Raw genomic sequence first — 18,144 nt, forward strand, 5'->3', positions numbered from 1 at the left:
GACACAAAATTGGCCTCACGATAAATGCTGTGAAGACGAAAATTATGCATGTAAGTAACACTGCCCAAACACTAGGAATAATTGTTGGAGCACAATGATTGGAGGAGACAGAGATTTACGTACTTGGGTAGTGTTATTTCCCAAAATGGTAACGTGGAAAAATGGATGTGAAGTGCCACATCGGAAAAGTGGTGACTGTCTTCTAGTAGATGAACAAGATCTGGTCCTTACCATTTATCTCCTCGAGAATCAAATTCTGCCTGTTCACAATACTACAGACATAAGGGACACCATTAAAGAGTTGAACAGAATCAAAAGCATTGCAGCTGTGCACAGGTACAGCCATACCATGGTTTATTATTTAATTAACACATACAACAACACCAGATCTCGTAGGAAACCTAAACACCCTCTGTCCAAATTGCTCCTGTAACATATAATAAATTATTAGATTATTGTATTAGATTAGAATTATTAGAGAAACCATCAGATTGATCAGCAGAAGAATTGCATGTAAGTGCAACAAAACTATTTACAGCTGCTTATGTAATGACAAAGACCCAATAGATCCTGACTTGGCCCCTGGAGTATGAGATACCAGTCAATCTAGGTCTGAAAAACAAAACAAGCAAATACATAGGATACACTTCCCGAAACCTCCCTACAAGACTTGAAGAGCATATGTAAAGACAAAATCACAACTGTTCTAACTATAATGGCCACTGTACCAAAAAATACACCAAACTTTAACAAAGCGAAGCTTTTAAAAACAATCGGGGATCAGCAAGCAGGTAAAACTTCTGAAAAAATATACATATAGTAAGCACAGTGTCAAGAATTTGTGCATAAATCATAAAGATGCTGCTTGTTTATCAGCAGTTTTGAAGTACCTCCTCAATGCAGTGAACAGTGATACCAAAGACTAAAACAAATTGCACATTTATTTACTTTATTTTATATTATTTTATTTTTTACTTTCCTTTTTATTTATTTATTTATTTCGTTCTGTATACTTTTGTCAGTGTTGTACGCATTTATTTGTGTTTTCAATTTATTCAATTTTATATATTTAAATAACTCTTGTTTAGAACACAATATTTAAACATTAAAGAATTTATTAAAAATGTGTTTGATCTTAAAGATGGCTACAAAGATAGCCAAAAGCATTTGATAAAATAAAATAATTGCTGGAACAGGTTTTGTTTTTAAGTAATAAGTAATACTTTGATTTACAGAATACCAACGTTTATATAGATTTTAATCAACCCTGAGTAGATGTAGCATCTACTCAGGGTTGATTATAGTAATAAATGCAATTTAAAAAGAAGTGACAGATTTTCTGGTGATGTTTTATGTTTTTGCAATGTTTTATTGCAATACCAAATCTCAAATGAAGGAAGTAGTGCAGTATTCTTTTACATGATCCTAGTGTGTGTAAAAAATCTTTTAAGACACTTATTTCTGTTTTGTCTTCAGTTGTACTTGTTAATATAAATGTAATGTAGTGCTGAAGTTTATAATTATTTTTTTCAGAAGTTTATCATAAGCATGAAAATCTCCAGATTGAACAAATTAAAACTGCACATTGTCAATTGGCTCAAGCATCTAGGCAATGTACTGGCTGGCAATAAATTGCCAATTAGTAACATTCCTAAATTCTTGCTATCCACAGGGGTGAATTAAAAAACAAAATACTCTTGGCCATAAAAAACAGCAGCTTTTATATTCAGCTTTATCCAGAAAAGAATGGACAGATTTCACATTTAGAGAATCACACCTCAATGCAAAATTTCCAGCAAAGAAATTCAATATTCTAACATTTATAATGGACGAAAATGTTAGAATATTGAATTTCTTTGCTGGAAATTTTGCATTGAAGTGTGATTCTGTACATGTACTGCACTGTTCCAGTTTTCTGGTAAAATTGGTGTTTATGGATTTTACGTTATTCAAATAAGGCCAAAACTTTACGTTCTGTTCTTGCTTCATTAATTTTTTGATCATGTTTACTTTATCTGTTCGTGACTCTGATGAGGTTGAAAGTTAATAGATTATTATTTGCTTTAACCAAAGCACTCTGATAAAGTTAGCAGTAGCCAGTATGCCTAGCTGCATTCAATTCAGGGGATTTGGCCATAACATGTATATAACTAATATTATTTAAATTAAAAAATTCTTATAAATTGTAACATAGTTCCAAGAACATTACAAAGCAATGTGTAAAGTTTAGATCATCAAAAGTGATTTAGTGTTTATAAATAAATTTAAAAGTATTTTTTAAATTTAATATATTGAACATAATTTTCATGAAAAAATTTTAACATTATTTATTATAGTAGAATCTTTATTTACATATTAGATGTTGATAGATTTTGCAGTCAAAATTTTCCCTGAAGCAACTGCAAGGTGTAACCTCTAAATGAAAATGAACTGTAAACTGTGTTACAATACAGTTAATGAATATAATTAAAATAAAAATAAGTTTTTAGAACGTCGTAAATTTGCTTATTCAACGTTTTTTATTTTTCAATTTTTTATAAAATTTGTTTATGCGGTCGACTCCGCATAAGTCGACACTCGGATGACTCGACACCGTACGTTAATTAATCAGTTTTTTTGTGGTCCCGGCCGACTTACATAGGCATTAATGTTATTAACCTTAAAAAACTCTGTTTACTCGACATCGTTTGACTCGTCACCACTGAATAAATCAACATATTTTTTCTATTTCACACTTTTTTGACGTCTGATAAGTTGACTTCCCTCCTGAAAAAATGAGTTTACACTGTACAATAAGCTGTGTGGTGTGAACTCATTTTTCAGGAGGGAGTCGACTTAACAGAATTCTAAAAAGTGTGAAACAGAAAAAGTATGTTGATTTATTCAGTGGTGAAGAGTTAAACGATGTCGAGTAAAACGAGTTTTTTAACATTAACAACATTACTGCCTATGTAAGTCGGCTGGGATCACAAAAAATGAATACGTAACCGACAAGTGTCGAGTTATCCGGGTGTCGACTTATGCGGAATTAACTGTATTTTGTTTCAATTATTTTTAACTGAGAGTAATTTAATTATTTATGTATCAGTGCAAGTATCTGATTTTGAACATAGTTTAATCTCTTTACTATAAACACTGTCATAGGATTTTTTATTTATTGTAATAAGTTAAAATGAAAATGAAACTTTTTTGTAATTGTCAGCTTTTTAGGAGATTGCAAACATTTTTTTAAAGCTTTTTGGTAGCTTTAATTTAATATATAAACTAGTCAAACAATTGAATATTAATTTTTAACATTTAAAACTCGTCTTTGTTGATAATGAGTACGTCAAATCATTCAATCATTGTTTCTTCTGTAATATTATTAAACTACAAAAATAAATAAAAGATGCACTTGCATTTGTAGACTTGGCATACTTTTATCTATTGTTGCGACTGTACATGTGCAGCTCTTTTGATGATTTATTACAGTAGAGAGTCGTTAATCCAAATTCCGGTAATCGGAATCGCCGGTAATCCGAACGATTTTCAGTCAGACTGTGTCGTGCCGAATCAAACGTTTTTGATACTAGATTTACTTCTAAAGTATAATTTTCATGTTTTTATATTCTTCAATATATTTATTTTGTTTGTACAAAATAAAGAAATAATTTTTAACAATACAATAGTCTCAATTATTATTACAAAAATTTTCGTTAGGTTTAAAATCCACGAAAATTCAACACGAAGCGACACGCAACAGAGAAAAATTTGAACATCGGACAGGTTAATATATTTTTCGTACATAATCGGTTAACCGAACAAATCACTAATCCGAACAACCCCAGTCCCCAATTGATTCGGATTAACGACTCTCAACTGTATTACTTTTGTACTGTACTACATCATTTTGACTATTAATTACTCAAATTTATAGGTCTACCCTTCAAATGCACTTTTTCCTCTTGCTTTTTGTAATCCTTATAATTTTTCCAACAGTCTGTCTCTTATTAATATCATCACCTTTTTTCCATTTGAAGTATATTGCATCCTTCCTTGTATTGTCCTTTCTGATTCGCTAGGCCAAACTAGTTTGGCATAAAATTGGTTTTGCTGGTAACATATACAACTCCTAAACAAAAAATTAGAATACTCACCTAACTGAAAGTTTAGTTTCCTTATTCTCATCAACAACACAGAGTATGAAACTTTTTTTTGACTCTACACAATGTCTATGTATATTTATTATATCCATTAATCAGAAAAATTAACTCAAACGTTTTTTTGTTACAAATGGAAGTGAAATAACAAAAAAAAAATAGAATAACAGTTTGACCATTACAAAATATTAGAATATTATCAAAAATAGTCACAGTTAGACACACAAATAACTAAATTATGATGCAAATTCGCATATTGCTAAGCAGCACAGTATAACAGTACAACATTGAGCATAAGCGCAACATCAGTGACAGAACTAAAGACACTATCATAGCCTTGCACAAAGCAAGAAAAACACAAAAGAAATTGTGAATTATATAAAGTGCTCGCAGCCAACAGTGTCTAGAGTACTGAAACAACAAAACCCTATTCAAGTTTTAACTAACACAAACCAGCAATGTGGTCATAAATGAGCAACAACTGCGAGGGATGAGAGAAACTTGAGAAGTATTGTTGTGCGAAACTGCTTTTAAAGCATTAAACACTTGCAAGCACAATGCAGAACAACTGAAGTGAACATTTGTAGCCGAACCACATGCCAAAGGTTGTGCGACTTGCACTTCAACTGCTGTGTTCCCAAGACGAAGCCATCTCTAACGAAAAAGCAATGACAAGCACGTGTCAGATGGTTCAAAGAGAGACTCGTGTGAGGAGAAGACAACTGGAACAATGTTCTCTAGTGATGAATCCCTGTTTTGTGTCTCTTGTGGTGAACAAGGCCCGTGTGTATGGAGAACAACCTTTGATAAAGACTGTGTGAAGAGATCCTTGAGGTCTGTCATGATCTGGAGATGCATGAGTGTAACGGTGTAGGATAACTGTGCATTTTTTGGGAACATATTAAGACATCTTAGAGACATTTATGATACCATCAACAGAGGAATTAGTTGAGGGAACAGTTCTATATCAACAAGATGGTGCATTCTCTCATACCTCAAAGTCAATGATATGCTGGTTACAAGAATGATAGATTGCAATCCTTCATTGGCCAAGCAATTTTCCAGACTTAAACCCCATTGAAAATTTGTGGGGAGTCGTGAAATGACAACTTAATGAAAAGTGATCAACTTTTAAAGAGGAACTAGTGATGTGCATTTGACACATTTGGAACTGCATCACTAAAAATGAATGTGAAGCATTAATCCTCACCATGCCCAACAGATTGCAAGCAGTGATTATGGCAAATGGCAATGCCACAAAATAAGATTTTGTTGTTGTATTTCCTATATTTAACTCACATTTAGCTAATAATCTAATTTTTTGTCACTGTCAAACCGTTGTTTTATTTTTTTTGTCATTCATTTCCATTTGTAACAAAAAAATGTTTGAGTTAATTTCTGATTAATGGGTATAATAAATACACACAGACATTGTTTATGTAGTGTTGAAAATAATTTTCGTACTGTGTGTTGTTCACGAAAAATTGTACACTAAACTTTCGTTAGGTGAATATTCTAATTTTTTGTCTAGGAGTTGTAATAGAGTTTTCTGCTATTGAATAAGAATCTAAAAGCTTTGAATCCAAATAAACCAGTTATGGTAGCCTCTCAAAACTGGACATCTAATCACTATAACACCACAAATATCTTTAAAATCCAGTCTAATGTTTAATTAAATGATAAAAAATATTATTTAATTAAACATTGAACTAGATTTTAAATGTAGTTGTGATATTATAGTAAAATAGTTTAAAGTTTCTGAAAATATATGGTATCTGTAAAGTTTCCCAATTCAGATTTTGAATAATTGTTGTGATAATGGGTGGAAACATGGTTTTACAGTTTAATATACCAATGGCAGCAACAGTAAATTAGTGCAGTGACTGCAAGAGTGAGGCATAGTCTAGCATGAGTCTTTTGTGAGAATATTGTATCATTGCTGCAGATGAATTTCTGCTGAAAATCATATGCCATGTTTACGGATAAGTGAAGGAGGAGATTGTCATTCTTGTGTCCAATAAGATGACTATGCATGCCTTGTGCAAGATACTGGTACGGTGGATTGGATGACAGATGGGGAAATTGGTGTCATCATTGCTGTCATCAAATTCCTGTCTGGCAATTGCACAATGATAATATTATGTAGAAACCAACTTTAAATTATGCTGGAAATTAGAATTAATATGAAAAATAGCACCTTTAATCATCCAGCACAAATATTTTACAAAATAAAAACGTTTTTGATCGTTTTTAACGGTCATCCTCAGTTAAAACGCAAATTATCAAAAAGAACACTAAAATGGAATATAAGCAATTAAATACGAAAAATAATAAATGCGCATGTGCAACTACAAATAGATCGCGCATGATGACTATCCATATATATTATACAATAAATGAATAAAATTATATAACAAAATACGTGGCCGCATTCTTGTATGTTGTTATTGTTTATCATTATAAAACGATTTCCGTGCGGTTGATAAAGAATCCACGTCCCTATGATTAATACATCCCGTTTTTTCTTGCGCTTTATATATTTCTAGCAGATATACTTCTTACTGTATACTGGATGAATTATACTTCTTTCCTCCACGAAAACCTTCATAATCCAGTGATAGTTGTTTCTACAATTGCTATAGGCTTTTATGAGCTGTGCCTGAAGAAGACCCCAACGGGGTTGAAAACGTTAGCGGTTGTAGAAACAACTATCACTGGATTATGAAGGTTTTTTCATGGAGGGAAGAAATATATTTCTAGCTTTTCTAGATGTTTGATTGTATGCCTATTGTTCGTCGGCTTGATGATGGAAGCATGGTCCCATATGTTAATATCCTGTTGCTTGGCATATGATGCTAGAACCGTACTGTCTAGATTCTTATTAATCGAGTACTGGTGCTCTTTGATCCTTTGTTCTCAGTGCCGTAAAGTAGCTCCCACATAAACAATATCCGAATCAAACCGTTGGTCTTTTATTGGTATGGAGTAAACCCCCGTTAAAGAGTTCCGATCTTCTCTCTTCTTGTCATTCCTTAACAATTTGTAAACTGTCGGATTACGTCGGTAAATGATACGTAGAATATTGGCTTTAGCAATTTCATTTAGCATTTTGTTCAAGAAGGGACAATAATTGATTACCATCTTTTGTTTACCATTATCCGCGGGAAAGTGATTACTTCGATTCTGGAACGTTGTGATAAGTTTTTCTACTATATTTCTCTGGTAACCTTGTTGTGTTGCTGTCTCGAGTATGTAATCCAATTCTTTGTAGGTATCACATATGTTTGTGCAATGAGTGTAGGCACGCCTGATCCAAGATCGGAATGCCGCATACTTAATATGCCTGGGATCTATCAAGCCGATGAACAATAGGCATACGATCAAACATCTAGAAAAGCTAGAAATATATAAAGCGCAAGAAAAAACAGGATGTATTAATCGTAGGGACGTGGATTCTTTATCAACCGCACGGAAATCGTTTTATAATGATAAACAATAACAACATACAAGAATGCGGCCACGTATTTTGTTATATAATTTTATGCATTTATTGTATAATATATATGGATAGTCATCATGCGCGATCTATTTGTAGTTGCACATGCGCATTTATTATTTTTCGTATTTAATTGCTTATATTCCATTTTAGTGTTCTTTTTGATAATTTGTGTTTTAACTGAGGATGACCGTTAAAAACGATCAAAAACGTTTTTATTTTGTAAAATATTTGCGCTGGATGATTAAAGGTGCTATTTTTTTATGATGCAATCTGAAGAACACATAATATTAACTCTATGTGCAGTAACCTTGAACTTCTGTATATAAGTTTCAAGACACCTTTTTCTTTTTTTCTAGCAAATTCTTTAATTAAATCAAATGAACTAACATTTTTGGCTGTCTTAAATGGCCTTCTTCAGGTTACACATAATTGGAATGTCAGTTAGAACATACATTTGAAACATTGAGATTCACTCACTTTCTTATGACTTCATGGTTTTACAAAAAATTTGAAATTAAATAGATAAATAAATACAGAAATAAACAAAATTACAATTATATGTGAAATTTTACAAACCTAATACAAAATAACATCACTTAAAACATAAAATTTAAAACTTCGAGCTTCACTCATATTCCTATGACATCATGGTATTATATTTGGAATTCTTAAACTTGCAACAAATTTTTTGTAAAACCATGTCGTCATAAGAATGTGAGCAAATCTCAATATTTCAAATTTATTGTTTAACTGACATTCCAATTATGCTTAACCTAAAGGCCATTTAAGATAGCTGAAAATAATCAAACATCTTTACTACACATGATACACGTAAAGCTATACACTAACCAAAGCCAAATATAATCGGGCTGTAAGGAACTGAGTCCGAACGTTATTTTTATTTTATTATTATTTCCGTTTTATTATCTTTTGTTTGGGGTTTATGTTTATTTAGGACGAAGGTTCCCCACCACTCTCTTGTTAGTAATGAAAAATGAAGATAAAACAACTCGCGGAGAAATAAGCGCCGTAGGAAACATCTTGCGCACTTGCGCTGCCCGGCGGAAGTAACAGTCCGCAGAAAAAAAAATGGAGGGGGGAGTCCCCACAATCACTAGTAGAGAAATACTTGATAAACCGTCTTAAACATCCCAGAAAATTATGATATTTGTAAACGGTTTATAAGCTTTGTCGGAAACTTAAAGCTGCCAGAACAGAAAGTTAATGTTAGCAACTAAGTATGTAAATAAGAGGAGTAACCCAGCTCAAGTGTGACGTCACCTCACAGTATAAAACCCGTACGTTAACCGAAGAAGGAGAGGTGATTTCCAAACCTAGGTGAAGTCCAAATCGAGGCGACTGTGAGAGCGAGGTTAATTCGAAAGCGAAGTATTTTCTGATAGAAGTCCAGATTGATAATTGGACGATCCAAGGTGTTAAAGAGGAGTTCGATTGACGATTTGACGATATCGAAAGGATTGAGGAAATAGTTTCTTCGTATAGTGAGGTGACGGATAGACGTTTAATTAGTAAGAGATTTTGTTCATAGTTTCTAAGTATTTGATTTGTCGAATTTCAAAGGGGAATTACTATTAAGTTAAGCTAAGTAGCCGAGTTTATTGTCGGGTTGACTTGTTGATTTTCGTTAATAAATTTTGTTTGGCTTATTGACATTTGTACGTAGTACGTTCTAGTTATTAATTAAATATATTTGAACTTTTGATCTGACTTGGTATTTATCGTTATTATTACTAATTTTTCGGTGCACGCTTAAAAGCCCAGGCCTGGCAAACTAATCTCAAATCCGCGTAAAGTACCCGTTAGGTTAACGGAAGTTTCACCAACCGTAATTATAGTCGGTTTCCTAAGCTACAAAAAAATAGTACTTTACAGGGCGAGAAATTGTCTATTAAATTATTAGTATTATAGCCATTTTCTTGCGTGATTATATTCGGCTTTGGTTGGTGTATAGCTATAGCCAAAAATGTTAGTTTATTTGATGTAATTAAAGAATTTGCTAGAAAAAAGAAAGGTGTTTTGAAACTTGTCTTCAGATTGCATAATTTCCCAAAATGTGGGACTACCAAGATCTCCAAATTTGACATCCCCAACTTTTTTCTGTGTGGATTCTGAAAGGACAGAGTATAGAGAATAATTCACATACTCTGTGTGAACTGAAACATAACACTACAGAAGCAATTCTTTTGATTGTACCAGAAATGCTGCTACTGCATGTTTTGCAAAACACATGCAGACACATCAAGTTGTGATTCTGGGAAGGAGGAAGACTTTTTGGCATTTGTTGTGATGTAGGTAAAGTATTCATCATTATTACAAATTACTTATGTATACAATTTCTACATTTATAAATTTATTCTAATGTGCAGAATAAATTTTAAAAATTACATATACCCTGTAGAAAGCTACCAAAAAGTTTTAAAAGTGAAATGTTTTTAATCTCCCAAGAAGTCTTATTAAGAGTTACAATTAAGTGCATTTTTCAATTAAGTTTCTGATTACTTTTAAAGTAGATCATTAATACGCTTTTATTTTATAGTACTAATACTACAATGCAAGATGATCTGACTCCAACCGGTAATTTGTCCACATTCTCGCAGTCTGACAAAATGCATCATACCACTTCTGTTCAAGAGAACAGAATAGCAATGCAGAGTTTAGGTAACTTCATCATAACATAAATATTTATTAATACACTAACTTAATTAATAATAATGCAATATTTAAGTAATGTATTTTTATTTTACTCTAAAGTATAATGCAAACTTAACTGCTGATGTTAAGTTACCAAGTATGTTAAAGAATTTGCAATACTTTTCAGTTTTGCAAATTCTTTCATGCAGTTTACTTTTGAATTTTTTTTGTTAAATCTGAAAATAATTAGACTCCTTCCAGGCATCTATAATTTTTTAATTACATGTTTGTAAAATCAATTTACTCTTCAGAATCAAATACTGAAATTATAAACTATTTAGTTTTTCTGCAAGTTAAACAGGGTGTCCAATAGACCTGGAAACTGGGAAAACCAGAAAACGTCAAGGAATTTGATATTAAACCCGGAAAAGGGGAGAAGTTATTATTGCAGAGCATATAATACTAAAGGTAATGACATAAGCGATTTGAATGAATGTGTCATTGTCAAGTAACATTCACGGTGATTTAACATTGTCAGGCATGCTGATTACAAATTTAAGTATAATAATTACTAAAGGTTACTTCTATGTTCCAAGAAAGGAGAAAAATTTGAATTATGTGACTTTAAATTTTTTTGAAAAAATTAGCTTTTTTCAATAGCAAATAGCATATGTTTAAGTGCTGTCTTGTGGGATTCACCAAAAAGCAATTGGTAACCCTAGGTAATACTCAACAGTTTTTTGGAGGTTTGAGTGTAACCTGGTTTCAAAGTGTCACATTGCCCAAATAAATACTGTAGAATCTGTTTACACTTCAGCCATGCTTGTGGTTTACAGTTATTGCAGGGTTTGTAATTGTCACTATTTCAACTAAAAGTCACTTTTTTTGTTAGTGACATTTTTCAAAAATAGTGATAAAGTCTCTTTTGGAAAGATGCTGTTATTATATTTAGCTGATTTTAATGTGCATCCTTTTTGACATTCAAAGTTCAGAAACAAAGTATGTTACATGATAGTATCATTTCTAGTATTATTTCTAGTATTATAGCATGTTAAACATGTTAACTGTAATCTAAAAAATTTCACTATGTTTAATTTACATTTTTCATGAACAACAGGGGGGGCTAATTTTTACAAAATGGATACTTTATCTGGGTCACTTGTAACTAGTCAATGTAAAATTAATCATATGTTACTCTTTGATATAATAATAATATTCTGCTTGTGGCTGTTTATTGAGAAATGTTATAGGAGAACAATTGTTGCTAGTGGGACAAATCATGTCATGTAGTATTGTTGAAACAAATGTCTAAAATCATTCTATACATATTTGTGCTCTTTCTGTTCAAACATCAGCTTTGAAGATCTGTCCCACACAAAATTACTGGTGTTTTAAACTTTAAGGAAAAATGTTATAAATTGACAGCATAACTTGTTTATGTAAAGCTTGGACAATTGGGAAACTTTTTGCCAATTCTTAATAGTTGAATCCACTCTTTTCATTAGTTACATTTAGCCTGTGTTATCTATTAGGCACTTTAGGCACAGTGCCTAGGGCTTGTGAAATTAACAATCAGAGAATTAGAAGTTATGGAAATTAAATTTTTCCTCTGTTTATTTTATGTAGATTTTTTTACACTTTTTGCATGCAAAATCTTTAATAACTTTTTCAACTGGCAACTGTTTTTTCACTTTCTATGGAAAGTACAGATAAATATGATAATTTTGTCAGACAAATTAGATCTGAAATGATTTGTAATATAATTTAATTCTGAAAAAGATTGTTCTCCTTTAGAATTTGATCCTAAGATTGATTGGCATGTACTATACATTCTAAGAGCAATATTTGTTTTATGAAAGCTGGATACTAAATTCTGCCTTTTTTGCAGTAACAATAATTCTTGTACTTTTTAAATAAAATAGCAAAATAAAATGTGGCCAATGTTGTTTAACATTTAATAAATGTAAAATACAGAGCATTCACAAAGGATAAAAACCTTTGTTATTGCCTTTTCCTTTCCATTGTTGCACACCATCAGTAGTCCATTGAAAATTATAAAAATTACAGAGGCGACCTTCCTTTTTAGGCTACTTCCTCTGCAACAAACATGCAAAAATGGTAAAATGTCCTCTGGTGTTCTGCCACTATCACAATAATATTTTTTAAATAAAATAGCAAAATAAAACCTGGCTGACGTTATTTAACACTTAATAAATGTAAAATACAGAGCATTCACAACGGATTTTTGACAAGACTATGTCTTGTTTATAAAATTGTATTGCCTGCTGTCTTATCAGCTTAGAGGTATGAAGGAGTACATGTCAGGAGTTAAAATTTGGCACAGAGTATTAGGTGCCGAAATCATGTGCGCATAAAAAAACCAAAATTGTAGGTAGTCAGGGGACCAAGAATCGAAACACAATAAAATACAAAATGGCGACACTCTCTGCAAACAGGCAGTAGTGTGAGATTTGTGCAAGCATTGCTGGTTGGTAATACAAATATTGTAAAATCGAATTTTGACAAACAAATCTTTTGAAAAAAGTTCATTTACCATCCCGTGTTATTCCCCACATATTTCTGATCACCATGTGCTAACCTTGACCGATTGACCGGAGATATCTCGTTTCATCATCGGAACTTTTTGAAACTAGATGGCACGTCGTTATAATTTCATATTAAAACTAACTTCCGAAATATAATTATTATTTCTTTTTACATTTTGTTTGTGCAACATAAAAAATAATTGTGAACGATACAATAGCCACTATTATTTTTTTCAAAAATGGGAAATTTTCGCATTGACAAAAATTCAACCTGGGGCATCATAAAACGGAGAGAAATTTCAACATTCAATAGGTTAATTTCAATGAAAATGCATCGTGGAAGACCTCGTGGTCATGGCCGTGGCCAGCGAAGTTTGAATGATCGCACTCAAAACCAGCAATACCAAAGATGATTGGAGAATGAGAACGAGACCCGCTGTGAGCGTCGAAGTGAATCCGCTTAGTGGTGAGTCTCCGAGACATAGTCTTGTCCCAAATATGGCCTTGCCGTTTTACTTGTTTGTAATTTTCGAGGGACTACTGATGGTGTGCAATGATGCAAAGGAAAAGGCAACGACAACAGTCTTTATCCATTGTGAATGCTCTGTATTTTAAATTTATTAAATTCTTGTACTGTTTTGCAATCTGGAAATAATTTAAGCAGATTAAAAAAAAAGGTTATTTTTTAAATCATTAAAAAGCATCTAGGACCTGTGGGTTTTATTTCCTCAACATGAAGTTGAGTTGACATAAAATATGATTCTTGTAGGCTATCCAAAATTTACAGTATTCTTCATTCCCATTACAATCATTCGTTCGGTTCTCGTGACAATTATATATTTTTCTGATCTGCAAATTTATTTACACGATTAGTCTATTGTATAAAAGATAAAATACAGGGAAGGGTTTTTTGGAGGCTCGTCACACATTTGCTGTCTTCTTCTAAGCATCGGGTTGATTCAAATTCCAGCTGTTAGCTTCCAACATTTCCATTATAATCTCCAGTTGTAGCTAATTGCTTTCACCTGCTTCTCCAAAGGCACCAAGTAGGATAGAGAGCACTTTCGTCTACCCTTAGTCCTTATGTACCCCTCCTGTTTCCCTGCTGGGTTCATTGCCCCTCCAGACCTAATGGGCAATGGAACGTTCGGGAAACTTTACATACAAATGGCTTTGTATCCGACAATTGAATAATTCACATATAAAATGACAAGCGATTGTCACAGACCTACGATATGATTAATACAGCTCTGGTTACATTTATGAGCTTCTCTGGATTCTGATTTCTGAATAGTCATTTGTTTCTCGTGTATGAATAGATGAAAACTTATATTGGGTTTGTGTATGGCTTTGGAATTGCAATTTGGAATGCAACAGAAAGCTTTGCTTTTCTTATTGCTATTCATCTTTACTTCTGACAATGCAAAAGAATGATTTAAATGACCCAAATAAAATAGTTCTGCTTTTACACACCAGAGGGTGAGCTTTTGGTGAAAAATGCAAATTGATTTTACCTCATTTCAGTATCATCCATCTATTGAAATTTTATTGATTTTAATTGTGAAATCTATTTACATTAATAACAAGTTTTACATGGTATAAATTTTTCATTTACAGTTATTAGACAATAAACGTAAGTCCAATGGCAGAGTGGATAAAATCACTGAATGTCAGTAGTTAGCTGTGTATTTGCACCTTGCTGACAGTTTGGCCACATGATGTATTCCAGGATTTTTTTACATTAGTAACATATAAATAGGAGCCAATTTCTCATAAAAGCTTCATCCTGGGAAGCTTCCTCCTCTGCAGATTGCCTGTGTGTCACATTGTCATAACCAAATTAAACCTAGATTTCATAAAAACAAATAATTTTATTTTCATTATAAAAAAAAAAACTTGGAACAGATTACTATTCTCACTATACAAGGGCAATTCAGAAAGTATGTTTTAGAATTAAGAAAATTCAAGTGAAAGCAAACATTTTTTATTATATGCATTTGAAAGCCACTCTCTTAAACTATTTTCATCATAATCATCATTCAAATTGAGGCACTTATTATGATGATGCACCAGCTTATTAATTCCATCATAGCATTTTGCCACCTGAGACTTCAACCACTCATTCACACCACTGTTTTGTGTCATTGTCAGAGCACTGCATTGCAAGCCACAACGTCATGCATGGAAACAAATAGTAGCTGCTTGGAGCAAGATCCAGACTGTGCAGTGGATGATCAAAGATCTTCCATCCGAAACCATCCAAGAGATGTCGAGTGTGTGGGCGGGCATTGTCGTGAAAAAATCTTGGAACTTAATTTTTCCCAATCACAACACAACAAAAGACGAACCTGATATTGGTGTGTATCTTGCAAAAGTCATTTTTTCACAAACATAGAGTTTGAAAACATTTGTGAAAAAATGATTTTTGCAAGATAAAACATCGGTATCAGGTTCATCTTTTGTTGTGTTGTGATTGTAGTATATTCCCGGTGTTGGTAGAGTTGAATAGTATTAATTTTCCCTGACATTTGTTTTGAATTGCTCTTCTTGACTTTTTTAATGCTTCACAATATATCTCACAATTTATTGTTGAACCATGTTTAAGGAAATCCACCAGAAGCACATCTTTCCTGTTTCAAAAATTGGTCACCACGATCTTTCTTGATGAAAATGTTTGCAAACATTTCCTTGGTTTTGTGGGAGAACATGTGTGTCCCCACTCCATAGATTGGTTTTTTTGTCTAACAATTTACATGTTTTATCCCAGTCTCATCCCTAGTTACAACAAAAGCTCGAGAAGTGAGTCACCATCTCTTTGGTAGACTTTCAGAAATGTAAACAATACTGCTATGTGCTGTTTTTGTGGTCATCTGATAACATTTTTGGTATCTATCTGGTACAAAACTTACTGTATCTTAGCTTGTGCATTACAACCTCATGCAACAAACTCCATGAAATTGATGGAAACTCAAATGAGAGCTTCGTAATTGTGAAGTGGCAGTTTTCACAAATCTTTCCATTGATTTTTGTCACCAGTTCATCAGTCGAAATGCTTGATCGGCCACTTTGCTTTTATCGTGAACATTAGTGTGACCATTTTTAAACATAATGTACTGTACAGTACTACTGCCTCACTTCTCATTCACTCATTACATCATTTCTCTAAACCTCCAAAAGTTGCCAATGAATTTCAATTAGTTTAAGGTTCTGTTGGCAAATCACTAAAATCACTGACTGTACTTCACAACTTGTGGGATTTTCAATTGTAGCACACATTCACGATGGACAAAGCAGAAGCAACACAAACCACATGTTAACACAGCTGAACACGTAATGAGTGAGGGAATACTCTAACACCAAAATGGTGGCTTTAGCTCAACCCCACACCCCTAGAGGCCAAAATGTAAGTTACTTTCTGGATTGTCCACATATTTAAATTAGTCACTTTTTCTCAACTGTTTTGGTGTTCTATCACTATTTTTCACTTTTTCTGCTGCTGTGAGCAACATGGCAAATTCGACCCCAAATTGTCACATTTTAGCCTATATCATTATATATCATTAATTAATGCTTGAGAACTTAAAATGCACTTTGTACAATGTTTCTCTGGCTGTTACACTTTGAAAGTTTCGAATTATCATTTGATTTACAAGGCTTGAGGTAGTGCTGAATTTTGGATATCTGGGTATCCGGTTCAAAAGTATCATCCAGATAATGCTTTTTAGGTACACATTTAAAAGTTGCATGTATAATATGAAAAATTGGAAACGTGCAAAATGATTTTAAAATATGATTAGTAAATATTTTTTTTATAGTTTAATCCAGAGGTTTCCAATCTTTTTCGGTTTGTGGCTCCCTAAATAATTGGATTTTTTTCACGGCACCCTTAATACATCAGATTTTTTTCTAAATTTTTGACTTTCTTGAAAAATTGGAAAGCTTTCCTTTTCAAAAGCGATTACCCATTTAACAGCGAAAAATTAAAAACAGATACTTACTATTTTCCTTAATATCTAATTTCAACTGTTTTGGTAATATCTATATTGAGACTGGACAATCACCGTGCGGTTAGTTTAGTTGAAAAATAAATTAAACACGAATTTTAAATTCACAAACAATTTATTGAATGTTCATTGTTGATTAACATTATTAAAATTATTAATGGGATGGATGGGCTTGATGTTCACTATACAACTTCTCAAATCTTGGAATAAAATTGGATATGGCAACCCTCATTTCTTGTTCAATGTTAATTTTCGAGCGATATTTACTTTTTATTACTGTGACTGCCGAAAACCCAGTTTCGCACAAATAGGATGTTGCAAACAGAATTAATATTCGTAGAGCTTTACCACTAAGCAGTGGATATTCCTCTTTTACTGATATCCAAACATCAGAAAGTTCCATGCCACCAAGTTTTAACTTCAAAGTATTATCGCAAGACAAGTCAATAAGAGATTCTTCTTCTAAAGAAGTAAATTCAGATGGAGTCTTGACTTTAAATGGGTCTTGAATCCATGTAAATTTATCAATATCTTCTTCAAAGTATTTTCCAGACTTTTTTATAAGCTCTGATAGGTGATCAACAAAAATGGATTTTATATTGCAAGACAAATTAATTTCATCGGAGGTTACAAATTGGTGCAACAAGGGAAAACAATCACTGATACACTTTTTATTAATTTTTATTTTCCATAGCTGTAATTTTTTTCTGAAAGCTGAATTCTTTTCTGTTTGCTTTAAAACGTGCATATTGCGTCCTTGTAAGGAGAGATTCAACGAATTCAACTTTTCAAAAATATCACATAGGTATGCGAGTTTAATCAATAAGTCTGTTTCCACAAAGTGTTTGGCATGCTCATGTTCTTCTTCTTCAAGGAAAGCGTATACTTCTCGCCGTAATTGGAACGTACGAGACAATACACCTCCGCGAGAGAGCCATCGTGAATGGCAGTAGTACAACAAAGATGTGTATTCGGCTCCCATATCTTCACACATTTTTAAAAAAAATCTTGTTTTCAGTGGCCGAATTTTTATATAGTTTACTATATTTACCACACGTTCTAAAACTATATTTAGTGGAGGACTCATATACTTTGATGCAAGTGCTTTTCTGTGAATGATGCAATGGGTCCAAACTGAATCTAGAGCTTTGTTTCGAATAAGTGCCTGCAATCCTCCATAAGAGCCGGATATTGAACGACCATCGTCAGTACAAACACCAAAGCACTTTGTCCATTCTAAATTATTTTCAACCATAAATATTTTCAGGATCTCAAACAAATCCTGAGCCTTTGTACTTCCAGTA

The 18,144-nt window shown here is 32.7% G+C and overlaps 1 protein-coding gene across 6 annotated transcripts in view; it reads left to right on the plus strand.

Annotated features, from left to right (window-relative positions):
• Gapvd1 (GTPase activating protein and VPS9 domains 1) overlaps positions 1-18,144 on the plus strand; it is a 259,607-nt gene that overhangs the window by 151,881 nt on the left and 89,582 nt on the right. For all 6 annotated transcript variants that reach the window (XR_010881386.1, XM_067275441.1, XM_067275443.1 and 3 more), the window contains exon 13: positions 10,196-10,317. Coding sequence is in view for 5 of the 6 variants with exons in the window: in XM_067275441.1 (XP_067131542.1) it covers positions 10,196-10,317 (122 nt within the window). In the remaining variant the exon portion in view is untranslated. The remainder of the gene's footprint in view (positions 1-10,195; positions 10,318-18,144) is intronic.

Source organism: Centruroides vittatus, unplaced genomic scaffold, assembly GCF_030686945.1.
Source record: "Centruroides vittatus isolate TY-2023 unplaced genomic scaffold, ASM3068694v2 contig_620, whole genome shotgun sequence".
In the NCBI taxonomy this organism is placed as follows: domain Eukaryota; kingdom Metazoa; phylum Arthropoda; class Arachnida; order Scorpiones; family Buthidae; genus Centruroides; species Centruroides vittatus.